General features: G+C 38.0%; 1 protein-coding gene across 2 annotated transcripts in view; it reads right to left on the bottom strand.

The window, feature by feature from the left end:
* Positions 1-14,910, bottom strand: part of LOC112988591 (N-acetylated-alpha-linked acidic dipeptidase 2-like) — a 42,901-nt gene extending 27,991 nt beyond the window's left edge. Inside the window, exons 1-10 of one of the 2 annotated variants that reach the window (XM_026109203.2) lie at positions 14,720-14,910; positions 12,238-12,349; positions 8,212-8,398; positions 6,673-6,774; positions 5,716-5,841; positions 4,852-5,038; positions 3,636-3,729; positions 3,006-3,104; positions 759-844; positions 54-173 (exon numbers count right to left, since the gene is read on the bottom strand). In XM_026109203.2, coding sequence (XP_025964988.1) covers positions 54-173; positions 759-844; positions 3,006-3,104; positions 3,636-3,729; positions 4,852-5,038; positions 5,716-5,841; positions 6,673-6,774; positions 8,212-8,398; positions 12,238-12,278 — 1,042 coding nt within the window. In that variant the 5' untranslated portion in view covers positions 12,279-12,349; positions 14,720-14,910. Of the gene's footprint in view, positions 1-53; positions 174-758; positions 845-3,005; positions 3,105-3,635; positions 3,730-4,851; positions 5,039-5,715; positions 5,842-6,672; positions 6,775-8,211; positions 8,399-12,237; positions 12,350-13,919; positions 14,074-14,719 lie in introns of those variants that run through there. The other variant, XM_026109200.2, reaches the window with a different exon arrangement.
* Between the last annotated feature and the right edge of the window lie 1,205 nt (positions 14,911-16,115).

Consider the following 16,115-nt stretch of genomic DNA (forward strand, 5'->3'; position numbering starts at 1 on the left):
CCAAGCTGCTGTCTTCCATACCCATCCTTTAAACTCTTTAATAAGTAAGTTACCTTCCATCTTCATTTTACCAAAACTCCGAACAATCTCTTGAAGAACAGCGGCCCCAGTAGTTGGATCGATACCACCAAATACCCAGGAATCTCTGTGACCTCCTAAAATAATATACCTGTCTGAAAAAAAACATAGACTATAAATCCTTAATTCAAAATGCATTTAGGTTACTTGTATTTCCTTTGATTTCATCCCTACTTGTGTCAGAAGAAAAATAATGTTTAATATCGGCACTTGAGATTTATTTTTAAGGTAATTTGCAATCATTCAATTACTTTACTGAAGTGTATAAATGAAGACGAGAAATATTTTATACATATTTCTCCAGTTAAAACTCTCTCGCCTGCATGGCTTGCTACTCAGAATCAACAGTAGGATGTTGAAGTCCCAAATCATCATTTCTGTACTTTGCATTGTGTTAAGCTTTGCAAGGGCAAAATGTACGAATCATGTAAGGGGAATCCTATAGTAAAATGACAGAGGTTATAAAAAGTTCTGACAGCTGTCATTCTAACATTCCCATTCAAATATATTTTTAGGAACATCAACACTGTGATGGGAGAGAAGGACAAGGTATTAAGGATTTCTCAGATTCCAGTACTATCTGGTTATCTCAAAAACTTGTAGTTTCTTGCAACATGAGAACAATTTCACCAAATACAAAATAAAGAAGAAATTAAAATCCTCAAGCATCTGATGCTCACCTGGTTCTATAGCTCCTCTGAGGATGCCAATGACATTGTAAATTCGTGTTATTTGACTGTTGGTTTGAACATGCATTCTGACTTTTCTGAAATGAAAAGCAGTGTGGAGTAACTATCTCTGACTTGAGAGGAGAATAAAAACTCAGTGTAAGAGCTTGTAAGCTAGCAACATTGTGTGCCTGCTCTGCTTTGTGTGTTCTGCACTGATCTAACCCCTGATGTTGTATCAGTATCCCATTTTTATTTCAGATTAAACTATTCACACAAAGATGCTTTAAGAACTAATCTATAAACTTTCAAACATTTAAATAATTTATTGAATTCGTATTTATGGGAGTCGATACATGCAAATTAGAAGAGGAAACTGATAGCCATAGACAGTAATTAAAAATACATTTAAATGTTGACCAAAAATGGTAATTGTGGAGATACATATTTTTATAAAAAATACACTGTGGTTTTACAGCACAATTAAGTGTAACAAGACAGTACTTGGAGAGATGGTCATTATAATTATTCACTAATGAATAAATTCGAACCTCCATTTGGGACAACAGATCAAAGTGATCAAGCTTTGTCAAACCAAAAAAAAAAAAAAAAAAAAAAAAAGAAATGTTATAAAAAGAAAGGAAATTCATGTGAAAATAATGGAGTATTTAAACTTTAATTTGTAGAAAAAACCAAAACATCAAACAATTATGCTTTTATTCGTGTCTGGAAAAACTTCAAGAGTTTCACATTTGAAGTTATTTTTTCAGCAGCAAATCTAGATAGCTGTCAAAATCAAAACCTACTTCAGGACAGCTACTGGATCTTTGCCCAGAAAATAACTGACACCAGTGCCTTGAGCTTGCAAATACTTGCACACTTTTCATGCACAAGTGACTCTTTACCTAGACGCGAAAGGCTGATTTTGATATGGAGTTGCTCTAACAGAGAAGTATATGTAGGATCAGCCTATAATATTTACAAAACTGTCACTATCAAGGAGGAAGATGTCAAAAAGTGTATTCCAAAATGTTTCCCATATACACGTTCTGTTGATGGATCATATTGTTTCTGTTCTCACTGCTTAGTTTTATGGCTCTTCAAGACATTCAAAACACTGATTTAATTATGTTAAATGTGCTCTGTTATTTGTTTTCGTACTTTATTCGTTTTCAGTTGCTGTTAAAACACAGCAAGAAAGAATAATGATAAATGAGGTTTTCATATAATTATATATTCAGATTCAATTCTTTTTTTGCATGAGGTGGAGCAGGGATAATGATACATCATTATTACATACTGCCCATTGTTGTATTCCTCATGGAATAACATCTCATGTCAACTGAAACTGTTTTTATGTTACACATTCCTATAGAAATGCAATCCTTAGCTTTATCTAACACAGCTTACCATTTATAAATGAGAAGGACCTACTGTGACACTCGCTGACAACCAGTCAAATCCCTGACAGCCCACAACAATTGCTATATGGTTCAGTCTGCTAGAGAGCCACTCTGTTAGTGCTGGGGAGCTGACCAGTTTTATTTCTCCATTAGAACTGAGAAAATGTAAACATCAAATGTAAACATTGGATTGGTAATCCAATTGGTTGAAGTCCAGTTTCTCCCAAACAAGTCAACAAGACACTTTGTATTCTTTGGCTGTGTTAGCATTCAGGGCTTTTAGCCATGGGGCCTACCAGGTTTGTGGAGCAGCTGATGGACTCCCAAATCATTTCACACACAGCTCTAAGTTCACACAAGTCCTGGGAGGCTTTCAGTGGACAAGGGAAAAACACATGTAGGAGAACTACTGAAGAGTCAGTGCTTCCCCCTTCCACAACAAGCTGGTTGTTCTATTGTTGCCTCAGTCATCGCAAACAGTTAGGAAAGAACAAGTGAGGAAGAAGTTTTAGGTTCATTCAACAGTAATAGAAGATGTCCACTTTCTGCTGTCTAGCCATTTTTAAAAGCACCAGTGAAACACTGTCTGAATCTTAAAGTAAGGACTGAGCTGGAAATAATAAAGCCTGATCTAAACTCCCTTAGTCTTTCTGTTGACTTTGGAGGGCGCTGAGCAAATCCGTAATTTTGACTGTTCCACTTATTTTCAAATCCTAATCATTATCACTGAGTACTTCCCACCCAGAAGGAAGTTAATTTCTCCAGAATATTTCTCTAGATGTACTGTTTCACAGCCTTGTTCTTGTTGAGCTTTTTTTTTTCAATATTAGATAAATAAATGAGTATTCAAACAGACCTTGTAGAAAAGCTGTGTGCAAACCCTGGCCCTATATTATAAGACACATTGAGACTTCCCTTCCAGCTGCTGTCTGGAGCCGCAGGTCCTCCCATTGCACTGTTAAGTGAAAATCAAGACAAATGTAATTGACCAATAGGCTAAAACCAGAAATTCCCTTAATGGTTACTGTACCTAAGACAAGGTGGGTAACCAAAAATTTTTCAAGACATACATTGTGCCAGTAATTGATTACTTTGAAATCTCCACATAAGCTTAAACAAGATAATTATGCATAGTTTATTAAAAAGGAAAGGCTTGTAAACTAACATAAGCACTTAGCATTTTTAAATATATAATGATAGTGGGTTAAAGCAGAGAAAGTGATGAAAGAGATTTTTAATATTCTGTCTTCTCACCACAATTCACTAGATTTTATATTGTTCTTTAAAAACAGAACATAGGCAAACTTGTTCTTCCATAGAAGGCTTGCAGGCAGTTGCTATTTATTCATGTTTTCTGAAGCATATACTACTACAAAAGAGCAATAAATACAAGTAACAGCATGGATTTTACCAGCTTAGTATAAAAGGATTTTGCTGCACATTTGTGAATACTAAATTCTGTTAAAGAGGACTGATGTATACTCACCGTAATAATACTTCTGCATCATGATATCCAATGGGATGAACTGGGATCTTGGGAATTCCTACTCCTTCTTTAACTTTATACCGGAAAGTGTACTCTGAAAAAACAGAACAAAATGTCAAGTTTTAGTGTTCTTAACAGCTTCCACCAAACTGGAATTACTTCCGAACAATGCAGCCACACACTAGCCACAATCACACATCACTTCTTTACTTCTTAAGTCACTTCTTTGACACTGCTTCTTTGAAGCCAAAATGTTGTAATAAGACAGAGCCCAAACCCAGTAGTGTGTCTGCACAGCTAGAAGCCTCTGCTTTCAGCTCAAGGTCAGATTTGCTGTCCATCCACATTATTTGCACAGCCTCAAAGTTGACTGTGGGATAACCCAGCTGGTGTGTCAGGGGAAGACAGCCCCTGTGCAGCCTGCTGGCAGGCTGCAGAAGATACCCACAGACACATTTACCCATACCCTAGACAAGCACTGGCTCTCTGAATCTGGTGGGCCAGGCACACCTAGTCTATCCTGTTTATCCTTACGGTGTTGTCTTTTATGCCTCCAACAGTGCTCACACAAGCCATTGAGCTTTCTAGAAGCACCCCTGTGTTCCCATCCTGTCAGTAGACAGGACTGGTAGGCACCTTAGTTCAGACTGAATTGAGGCTCTCTACAAGGGCAAGACAAACATATCATGCCAAATCTCAAAAGATGCCAGGTTTCTGTTAATTTTAATATGGAAATTTTACTCCCTTTAAAGAGAATTTTCAACTGTTTTTCTGTTTGGAATTTAGCATCAGCAAGGAAACATACCTCTAAGCAAAGCTATTACTCCTCTTTGATGTTGGACTGTAATCTAGTTTAAACTTGTCCTCTTAAGGAACACAGAAATTTAAAAAGAACTATAAATTCTCAGCCATTTTCTACTGTTTTGCAGTCTGTAAAACAATCCATGTCCTGTTTTCCTACAAGTTATAAGGCTGGATCATACAAAGGGAGATTTTACTAAAACCTACTTTCTCTGAGTAACTCAAAGCAACCAGGTGAAATGACGTACAGATAGAACTTGATCTGCAGTAGGAAAATGAACTATTGCTAAGAATAATTTTAAGCAGCTTTTATCTTTGCATTGTACTGGAAAAAAATGAATTTCTACGGACACAATAACTTTCAGCACCAGTTTAGAAAGTACCTGATGACCCAGGGTACAGATCTCTCACTCACCTTTTGCAGGATAACCTGGTGTTAGAGGGTCCCCAGCTCCATTCAGGTTTAATACGTTCCCACGCTGGGCTCCTTCACCTGGAAGGTTCCAGCCATCTGGATAAGCATCTATTCCCAGGGCACAGTAGTCAGCAGGGTCTGAATAAAGTATGATCCCTTGGGCTCCTGCTAACATGGCATTTTTAACCTGTGAAATGATTTGCTTTTAAGAAATGTCAAATGATCTCTTTTTAATACAGTCATAAATCCAAATGTTGCAACATACTTCCAGTAGTGAGATAGTTTTAGAATAGTCTTTGTGGAAGAGTGAAAATGATCAGACTCAGCAGAACACACCACACTGAGACACAGTATGCTCATTACTTGTGTCACACCTTTTGTCAAAGCTCAAGTCTATGAGATAAAGCACAAAGCGTAAAACTGAGGCACAAGAACTGACCACTATCCCCATTATTACACTATTGCCAGTTTTTTTGGAGTCGTTGTCTAAAGTCAGACAAGTAGTTATTTAAACTCTGTGCCTCAGATTCCTTGTCAAATACTTATGTCTTCAAAATACTACAGCTCTATGGAGGAAAAGTAGTAACAGACCTGGCTATAAAATCTATTCAGTTCCCTAAACTAATCTCTCACAAGAACTGCCTAAGGAGTTTGCAATCATCTCATTCTCAGGAGTTTAATACATTCATGTGGTTTTATTGTTTTGGAAGTTATTCTTAGAACACAGTCACACTGGATAGATTGCAGGCTTCCTTCTGCTCATGTGTTCCAACTTACAGTCCTCATTAACTCCTGCTGGCTCTGCTGTGAGCAGCGTCAGAAACAGAGACACCTGCGGAGGGAAAAATAAAACACAATCCTTACTTTGTTTCCTCTGAAGATCTTCCCATATCTGGCAATGACAATCTTCCCTGTACAATTAATTCCCATTTCACGCTCCAGCTTAAAAAAATCTTCAGTGCGGCCATAGTTCACATATACCAGATCTGCCTGCAGAGGGAAGAAAAGCAGTTTCGTGGCAACTGGTCATTCATTAAACAAAATGCCTGTTTTCACAAATACACAATTTCATTCAGTATGTATGATACAGTCAATTTTTGAATTTCTACATTCCAGACCCAGTTGCTGAAAAATAATAGCAAAAGATTTCCATAATATTCTACAGGAAGTCTTGGTTCAAACTACTGACCTTTCTGTACTTTCCTGTACTTACTGCAGCCCTGTTCACTGAGGTTGAAAACTAAAACGGTGTACTTTGCCAGACTTAAAAAGTTCTGTGGCCATGCCACAGAAGGAATATATGGAAGGAAAAGCATGATTCCGTACATACACCGTATACACAGACACTCCCTATTACATAATTGTAGCCATCTATGCAATGTAATGTTGTTCCTGCTTCATTCTTCTATGATAAATTTTGTAGTCTATCAAGACATACATATAATTCAAAATGTCTTCCCAACTGATTTGTATGTGACTATTTCTTCTTAAGATTTATGTAGCACCTTTCCATGTGATTGAGTAACAGGGAGTAACCTGAGATGTATCCAATACTTTACACAAAGATAAAAACCTTTAATTCATTATGTGATTCAGATTTCTAGTACTTTGAGAGAGCTTTTTTTAATAGGAGACTTCAGATCTTTACACAGTATGTGGCCTAGCTGTCCTTTTGTTCTAGTCATTAATTAACCATTGTTCTAATGGATAATTAAAACTACTACAATAAATATTTTTAGAAGTCGGAGCAATCTGTCCCGGCAAGTGCTTCTCAAAATACGACTTCAGCTAATAATACTCTTCTATAATTTTTTTTCTTACCTCTGGCATTCCTTGTGCTGAAAAAGCATTATATGGTGGCAGAATACCAGTAACATTTTCATATCCCCGAGGAGGTGGTTCAAAAAATGATGTATTGAAAATCTATCAATTAAAAACATAAGTCTTTAGTCAAACACCCCACCTCTGGGCACAAGTTTGTACAGTAAGTTTGGTTACTGCAAATGACATGCTGGTTTACATAAATTGTTAGCAAAAAAAAAAAATTTGAAGCACGTATAAATTCAAACAAAAATTAGTTAGGGATACATAGCTTAATTTTTATAACAGAATGCATATAAGAATACAGAGAGATACATCACTGGTCACCAGAGGCTCATGAATCAATGACTGAACCTAAGTAAAGAAGTAGCTGACAAATGCCAAAAGCTAGTGATAGTAAAAAGACATCTAGTTCATTCATATCATCACAGGCATTTTTTGTGGTTACTCCCACTTGTACTATTACTCATCTCTTTAGCTCTTTGGTAGATACTCTTTAGTAGATACTTTCCAGGTAAATGCTGCCTTTCATCACTATCCATAACATTTATGTTGCTTCAAGGTTTACCTCTACTCTTTGTCTCCCTGTGAGATCCAGCTGAGAGACTGTGTTAGGATAGGAAATTTCTGCAATAATCTCCTCATTCTGTTACCTCTAAACTTATGTTATCCCTGTGCCCATATTCACCAGTTTCTACCCAGTTCCTACCTACCCGCTACCTTGTTCCCCTGGCAGTCCTATCTCCCTTTCTCACTCAGGCTCCTTGTCAGATTTTACTTCTAGGTCTTCATTTTCCTGGGTATACAAAATGGAGAAGGTGATTACAGACTGACTGTTCAGTATTACTTCCAACCCTAGACTGAAGTTGATGACTTTAGATGATTTTCCAACCCCTGACTTTAGAGATGCCAAAGGAAGCTAGCAGGATCGGGTTCAGAACAAATGAAAGGAGGCAGTACCTCATGCAGTGGGTAGTACCTGTGTGGCACTCATCTCAGCATGTTGTGGAAGCAAAAATTGTACAGGTGTTCACGCAGAGACTGGACAAGTGCTTGGAAGAGAGATCTAATGAGGGTTCTTAAAAAGACTAATTCCATCAGGCTCAGAGAACCCCTGAGCCGAAAATAGCTTGACACTGAAAGAATACATGCATCAGATATGTTTCCTTATTCTTAAACTTCCCTGTGCATTCACTTAAGGCTGTTGATGGAAACAGGATATTGGTGTAGATATATCCTTAATCTGAACCAGTATGGCCATTCTTGCATGTTACAGCTTACTGGTTTTAAGTCCCTATCTGTCCACAGCATCTTCCCCAAATCTCAGTTTCCTTCTGTTGTCTGAGGCACTGAGTTTTCAGTCACTCTGCTCTGCTCTGTTGAACAGCCTGGAAAACTATTTCTTAGTATGAGTGCCCTTTGCACTGGATTTTTCATCAGATTATATTATGCTGGGACGAGGGAGTGGGAAGGCAGAAGAAGTCACTGTTTCTTTAAAGAAATCTTACATAAATATAGTTTAATTATTAAAAAGATCACCTCATTCCCTTGATCATCAATTATTGAGATGTAGTTTGGCTGCATTTCATTTGGGTAGGAAAGAAGGACATCATAATGAACTAGTTCTGCTGAATCCAATCCAAATTCCTTCCACTGGCCTTGAATTTGTTTGGCAAGAAAAAGATTCTGTTCTGTTCCCGCGAGGTGAGGAAACTTTGTAAAGGAACTAGAATAAAACAGAAAGTTACTAGTAAGCAATAAGCTCAGAGAAACAGAACGGCCAAGTTGGATCAATGTGTCTAAAGCTTATCTTCAAGCCACGTGCACAGAAAGTAAGTTGTTACGGTTAAAATCTGAGCTGTATAACAAGACTGTTTATCTGAGTGAGTCCGGATAAGCACAAAGGGTAGTCAGAGCAGAGGATTTTTCCTAAGGCTGTAAGATAAGTCAGATCAGCTTTTCTCTTTTCATAACAGAAATAGCCACATTTACATACAAGCAACAAAAATTGTGTCAAAGACATTCAACAAGAGAATGTGAACAGTATGCAAGGAGCAGAAAAGATACAGAAAAGCTACATATTGAGAAAGGAATTCTCCAAATAATTCTGGTATCATGATGATGGATTTGTATACTGTTGGCATAAAACATATTTAATATGTTTAACTTGAAAATCATTGTGTCAAATAATCTGAATAGATGTTTCTATTTCTTCTTAATCAAAAGCCTGAATAATATAAGCCTTATTAACAACATTTACATCCAGATCAGATGCACTACCTAATAGTGTTAAATGGTGAGAAAGAACTTCCAGCACCTCTGGGCTACCCTACACAAATCTGTCCACAGTTTATTTGGCCTCATGAAAAACTGACTAATGGTGAGTGCTGATCAGCCAGCTGGGAACCACGCACCACCTTTTGGATTCCCAGCAGGCCACTTGCTACTGGCTGCTGACTGGATGTCAGGTACCATTAATTACCACTAGCAAATGTTATCAAATACCATTGATTAGTACCAGTTGAACCTGGCAGTTCAGATAATTTCCAACTCATCCAGCAGCTTGTTCTTCCAGTACACAGTTTCTCAGCTTCAAAATGGGAATGCTGTGGGAGACAACGTTCAAAGCCTTGTTAAAGTCAAGGATGTTACATCCACCGTAATGTCTCAACTCATCCACACAGCCAGTCATTTCCTGGTAGAAGGCAATCACCCTGATCAGCTTTATCACATAAATAAGTGGTGCTTATTTGAATGCTGACTGAATTCATGAATGCTGACTATTCCCGACTATCTTCTTCTCCTTCACGTGCTTGGAAACTTTTCAGGGACTGAGGTGAAACCAATCAGCCCACAGTCCCCTAGATTCTTCTTCTTTCCCTTAAAGATGAGCACAACATTAGCCTTTTTCAGCCATGACAGACCTCCCTCAATCACCATAGGTTCCCATAGACCATTGACAGCAGCCTTGCAATCCTAACACCCAGGCCTTTCAGGCAAATGCCATCTGGCCTCTGGGTTTGAACATGCCTAGACTCTCTAAGTTGACCCTAACCTTCTGCGCCCCGCTGTTGGCTGTCCCTTTCCTTCTTAAACTGTGCTAGGACACACAGAGGTCTGGAAGCAACCTTTGCCTAGGCAAAAACAGTATCGAGTACTTCAGACTCTCCTGTATCACCCATCACTAGCCTATCTTCCCCATTCAACACAACAGATTCATATTTCCTCTGAACTTCCTTCTGCTAGTAGCATACTGGTAGGATCCTTCCCGTTACCCTTTCGATCCCTCCCAGGTTTTAGTTTCAGCTGGGCATGGGTCATCCTGATTTCCCGTCCAAGTGCCTGAACAGTTCTTTTACATTGCTCCTTTGTTGCCTGTCCTCTTCTTGCATGTAAACGCTAGTACTTTAAGTACATTACAGTTTCTTAAGTACTGTAGTTTAAATACTACAGATATGCCAGCAGGAAAAATATACTGAGAGATTTCCAAGCTAGCAGCTCCTGGAAGGATCTCCCTCTATTCCCACCACACACAAAACACAACAGAGCTGTAGACTGAACTGTCAAGAGAGCAAGGTACACACAGGACTGATATGATATTTTGGGGTAATCACTTCTGTAAATGAATTAAGGGATAACAACAGGGGCTAAAGACCTCAGAAAAAATCCTCCTGCCCATAGATAATTCCTAAATAAAAAATACAGTAATATGAAGTCACACATCAGGAATTTTACAGTAAAGAAACCCATTAAAAATGACAATGATGTTCTAATTACTACGCTGGAAAGCACTACAAACTCAGAAATTTCAAAATTTCAATTTTAAAAAATCCCAGTGGTATTGATACAGAAACACACAGCAAAGGCACCCAGAACAAACTCAGCTCTCCCGTGTAGTAACACCATCCAATAAATAGACTTAGTCGATACATTTTAGAACTTCCAATCCCGAACTAATTGAATATTACTGAATTGCAACAACACATCATGTTTTATTTCAGTTTTTCACCTCCAAGTATTTTCATGTTTTGCAGAGCTATGGTTAAATGCTAACGACAAGCTGCCTGCATTTTCTGATATTTACAGGTTGTTTTCTCCACTTATTAGAAGTGGATCCAGTAGTTTTTAAAACTAAGAATATGAGTCAAAATTATGCAGTTCATAATTTTTTATGCTTTAAAAAACAGTCTTGGATAGTGGATAACATAATTTTTATGCAGCTCCTGCTTTTTATTTGAACTTAGAAAGAACTAGTAGGAAGTATTTGGCCCACCATCAAAGCAAGCAAACAAACCAGATAAGATTAATACCTTATAGCCAAGAAATTTTAGCATAATTGCAGAGCTATTTTGTGTTGTTTTCAATGTGCATGTTACCTAGAGTCTGACTCAAACAGAATCTTCAGGAACTCTCCCACTAAGAGCAACAAATACAAGATAAGATAATGCCTATACACTCAAAGAGCTAATTGATGCTAGAAATGAAATCTTTTGGTTTTAGAATAAATGTACAGAAATCAAATTTGTCAGTAATCCTTTGATGTTTATGATGCAGCTGCAGACTTACATGCTGAATACCAACATGTTATTAACCAGATGTTATTTTTGTTGACTTTTTGTGTGCATATATTTGTTTCTCTGTAGAAGATGTAAATATGCACAAGAGGGATTGTTTTCATTTTCAGTGAAACACACAGCAAAAGGAAGAGATTATTTCTATGTCCTTAGCGTTTTAGATATTTTGAAAGAACCATACAGATGCACTAGAATGGAAACAAGCATATTTCATAACAATTTACAACATGCAAGGCTTAACCAAATGTATACATACACTGTATTTGAACGGGGACCTGTGGCTTCTGAATGACAAGACAGGATATCATGGAGTCTCGAGCATCCACTTAACGAGACATTATCCAGCCTGGCTGCACTAAAGGAATTATCACTTGTAACTACACATGCCACTCAGTGCCATGCAAACTTTTTACTTATACAAACTGTTTGCACTCAAAGACTCGTGAAGAAAAAACAGACAGTTACACTAATTTAAATCAAGACTATGGAAAATCGTCATAATAAAAAAAGGCATAATAAGCACTGGCAGCAATCCATGTATAATATTCTAAAATATTTTATTATTAAAAAATAAATATTATTAAATTAACTTGCAAACAGTTTTACCTATGGAATTCTTTTAATTCTTTAAAATACTTTAATCCCCATGTGTATATCACAAAATAGGAACTAAATATGGAAGAATGAAAATAGTGATAGAAATCTAATTTATGGCTTTTTTTGTATTCTCTAGATCACATTTCCTCCAATAGCTTGAAGGAAGTATACTTAACAGCACAAGTATTCTGAAAAGTTAACTTCAAAAATGCAGGGGAAGAAAGGGTTGTGAGTCCCTCCCCTTTCCTCTCCTCAAACATCCTGTAGAAAACAAGCAATTCCAAAGTACCCTAACAGCACTGCTTTCAAAGACTCTTTCTTGGAACTGATGTTACCACTTTCTGACTTCTGTGACTGATAAAATTATTTGAAAATCAAGGCACACAGGGCTTACCGAAGGAATTGCTTGATGTTTTCTGCTTTCATTTCAGCCATAAGTTTCTGTCTCACATTTTGATAGACATCTGCTGAGTTGGTTGCTTTCTCTGTTGGTTTTGTAAACCATCCTGAAACACATTTGAAAAGCATCCTAGTTAACAAGAGCTCCACTCCTCACACATTTAAGCCTGTATGCAACCTAAAGTACTGAACAGTCTTATTAAACCCAAGAGGATGAACAGGGCTTAGAGCACCCTCTGTCAAACACAGAAGCGAAACAGAAAAGTAAAATATACTTCATTATCTGAATTGCATAAAAGTGATGTACTCAATTAAAAAAGCATACCCTAAATCTCTGGTAATTATACTTCCTTTTTAAAACAAATTAATCTCTCATTAATCTCTAAACAACATCTTAACTGGTGACTTACCTATTCACAGGGGGAGGATTAGACTCCTCATACCCATAATGAAATTCCCACTTAATTTATACATCTATTTAAAAATATGTGCATGAGCATATTCAAAGTGCAGGCATAAGACTCAAGAGCCATTCTGCCAGCGTTGTAATAGTTATGAATTCGGGGAAGGGAGCTTAATCTATTTAAAAATTAAAGGAATAAATAAACTGTGATCCTAGACAATTTTGAAAAGTTAAAGATATTTCAGATGCCATAAATCTGAAGGGAAGATGATGACAAATATATTACTCTGCCCTTAAAAAAAAATCCTTTTGCTATTTTAGCTAGAAAATCCCCCAAATGGAGAATTTTCACAACAAAACCAACTATATGTGTTGTCACATACACAATATGTTAGATTTAAATGTAACTGTAGCAACACTTTGAACATAATAAAGTGATACTGGATCAGACCAAAGATCCATCTTGCCAGTATCCTCTTCTAGGTAGTGGTCAAAAGATGATGTTCAAAGAAATGTGTAAGAATAGCACAAGCACATTAGGATATTTCCCTGTCCAAGTCGGTCTCCAGAAATTTGCAGTTCAGGGATCTTCTAAGTCAAACTAATGCTTTTTATATTAAATAGTCCTCATGGATCTTTATTTCATGCTTTAGTCTTAATCGTGTGCTACTATGCAAGTTAAAAATAAAATAGGCAGATGTAGAAATACAATTTTAGAGTGACTTAAAATCAAATGCTGCAAGGGACTGCAGAAGAGGATCTGATGTTCTATTGAAGTATACCATAGATACTGGAAACTGCAGCAACCCCACTCTGGGCTGTCAGTCAAAACTCCTCCTCCTCTCCATTCTGACCTTAATTTCTAAGACAGCAACTGAATAGGAGTATTTAAATAGAGCTGCAGTAAAAATCAGGAAATACAAATGAAAAAAAAAATCCTGGAGTTTTCATAGTCACAAAAGTGTCAAATTCTTCCATTAATCCCTCCTCTTTTAATGCCTGTTACGGGAAGCTGACCGTTCATCAGGGCTCGTCTTAAGCGGAAGCGTGCAACTGCTGCATTCCTCTCACTCCCCCAAATGCCCAAACTGCTACAGAGAGAAGAACAATCTCTTGGAAAAGCAGTGGGGCAAACGAGTATTTTAGAAAGTCCCAGGAAAGCAGTAAAAGCTCCCTGATGGGTTCGTATTGTCAGTTATTCACAACAGGGGTTGCACATAAAAATCTGCAGAGGGCAAAGACTGCAGGCTAAGTCCCGGTGGCTCCGTACTCACCTGCAAGGAAGCCCAGCAAGAAACAGGCCAGCAGCCCAGGGCAGCCCAGCCACGTGCAGAGGATGGTCCCCCTCCCAGCCATGTGGCACCGTGGTGGCCAGCAGCTCTGCAGGCAGTAAGGAGTGCAGGCAAGCAGCCGCCTTCCTCCTCCTTCTCTTCCTCCTCCCACCCTCAGTCCCAGGGCTGCCCCTGGCTTTTGTGATTCTCAGCTCTGGTCCTGCCAAACCAGCTTTAATCGATGGATGATGATACTACAATTCTCTGAATGCAATAAAACACTTCCATTTCTTAGTCTCACCCCATAAGACAGCTTGTATGTGGCTATATGTTTATCCCTGCAATAAATATGCCTCTAGACTGTGCACCAAGCAGCACATAAATACTATTTTAAAGGCTAATTTGTACTAATTATCAGGGCTTAGCTGTAACCAGTATTTGTCCCAGTGGAAGTGACCAAAAGATGAAATGGAGGAAAGGAAAACTTGTTTATTTCTTTACTGAAGAAGCATAGAAGTATTCCTCTTTGCAATCTGTGGTCGAATTAATCCTTGGCAAGTGATGAATACGAGCGTAGCTCAAAACATAACCTAGATCAACCAACTGGGATACTTCCAGGCATCAGTCAGTTTGAAACTTGAAAAAGGTGCAAAATTATTTCCTATATTCTCCTGCTTTGTATGGTGTGGGTTACAAAATTCTCAGGACCTAGTTTTGGTGGTTGAATTCAGCCAAATTAGTATCTCGCAGGTTTTTCATGAGTAAGCACACACTCCCAGCCCAGACATTTTGTACAAACTTACCTGGCCCTGCATATCACTGCTGGTGGGTTCCTGCACTGCCACACTGAAGCCAAGTCTGATCTTTCTGGAAACAGGGACCTGCCCATCTGAGACTAATAATTGGCCAAAGGCAGGAAAGCTTTTCTGGGAGCCTGGACATGCTCTGATTATCACCACACATTCCTCAAGGAGTCCAAAGGAAAGAGATCCTGTGAAAAAAATGACAGTGCTCCAAGTATCAAACCTTTCCCAAATATACTAGGCTGAATCAAAAATACTCAGACACAGCTGAAAAGACTGGTTCATGTCCCAGTCATTTCACTGGGGTTTTTCAAAAAAGCCAGAGATTAGAAAAGAATCACACCACTTGGTATTCTGGTCCAGCCACAGCCACTGTCTTAAGCATATGGCTGAATGTCTATGTCCAAATGATAAGCGTGTCCAGTTTGGGGATCTCGTTTTTCTGTCATTTCCCAACTGCTCATAAGCCATTACAAATTCTGAACAGCAAGGACTTTTCACACCAACATCTTACTTGACATATACAAACCAGATGGAATTCCACCTACATAAATTATAAAGAATGAGCATATTGGTGTATTATTAGCATTTATATAGCACCACAGCTGTAGGCCTGGTACATAATAGACAGAAAAGTGACAAGAGCTTTTGGAGATTGCTATCTAAATTAGACCTCATATGATGATAATATCAGTGGAGGAAGAGGATAAAAATAGCAACAATAAGGAAGTGTGAAGTGTATTTATTCCTATGCCTACATCTTTTAAAGTGGCAACTGCACCAGCAATACTGAGGTTGAATCCAATACTGAGGCTGAACCTGGAATCTCATGTTTAAAACAGCAATGACCAAAAGCCTTCTACCATTTGTGACACAGTCCTAATTCCATTAGTTATTAGTTGTGCCATGTTCTTACACTCCATGGATTAGCCAAGTTTATGCACTTGCGGTGTATGGTGAGCTATTCTGTTCCAGTAAAAGTGAGTATAACACACAGTATAAATCTATGCCTTGAATCAGCTTGGTATGCTGTGGAGACCAGTGTAAGGAGTAACATTACTACACAAGAATTTGTGTGTCCCTCCTGGATCATATCTATTTTATATATATTTGAAATTATCTGCTGATACATTGTAAGAGCATCTCTAAGCTATCTCACTCACTTTCTGGGAAGATGAGAAAAACAGCATATAAAGTCTAAATAAATTCCATTCATCCACAGAAGACAGAAGTTTTGCCTTGATAATGGAATGTGCAGATGCTGCTGGCTTCCTCTTTGAAAGGGGGAATGGGGCACAGCAGTTCAGATACTTCTTAAAGACTGTGTGGACAGAGCAGCTAGAACTAAGTTTTCCAGCATAAGGGAAAAGGAATAAAGCTACCTCCTCTTATATCA

The sequence above is a fragment of the Dromaius novaehollandiae genome, chromosome 1 (assembly GCF_036370855.1).
Source record: "Dromaius novaehollandiae isolate bDroNov1 chromosome 1, bDroNov1.hap1, whole genome shotgun sequence".
Lineage (NCBI taxonomy): Eukaryota > Metazoa > Chordata > Aves > Casuariiformes > Dromaiidae > Dromaius > Dromaius novaehollandiae.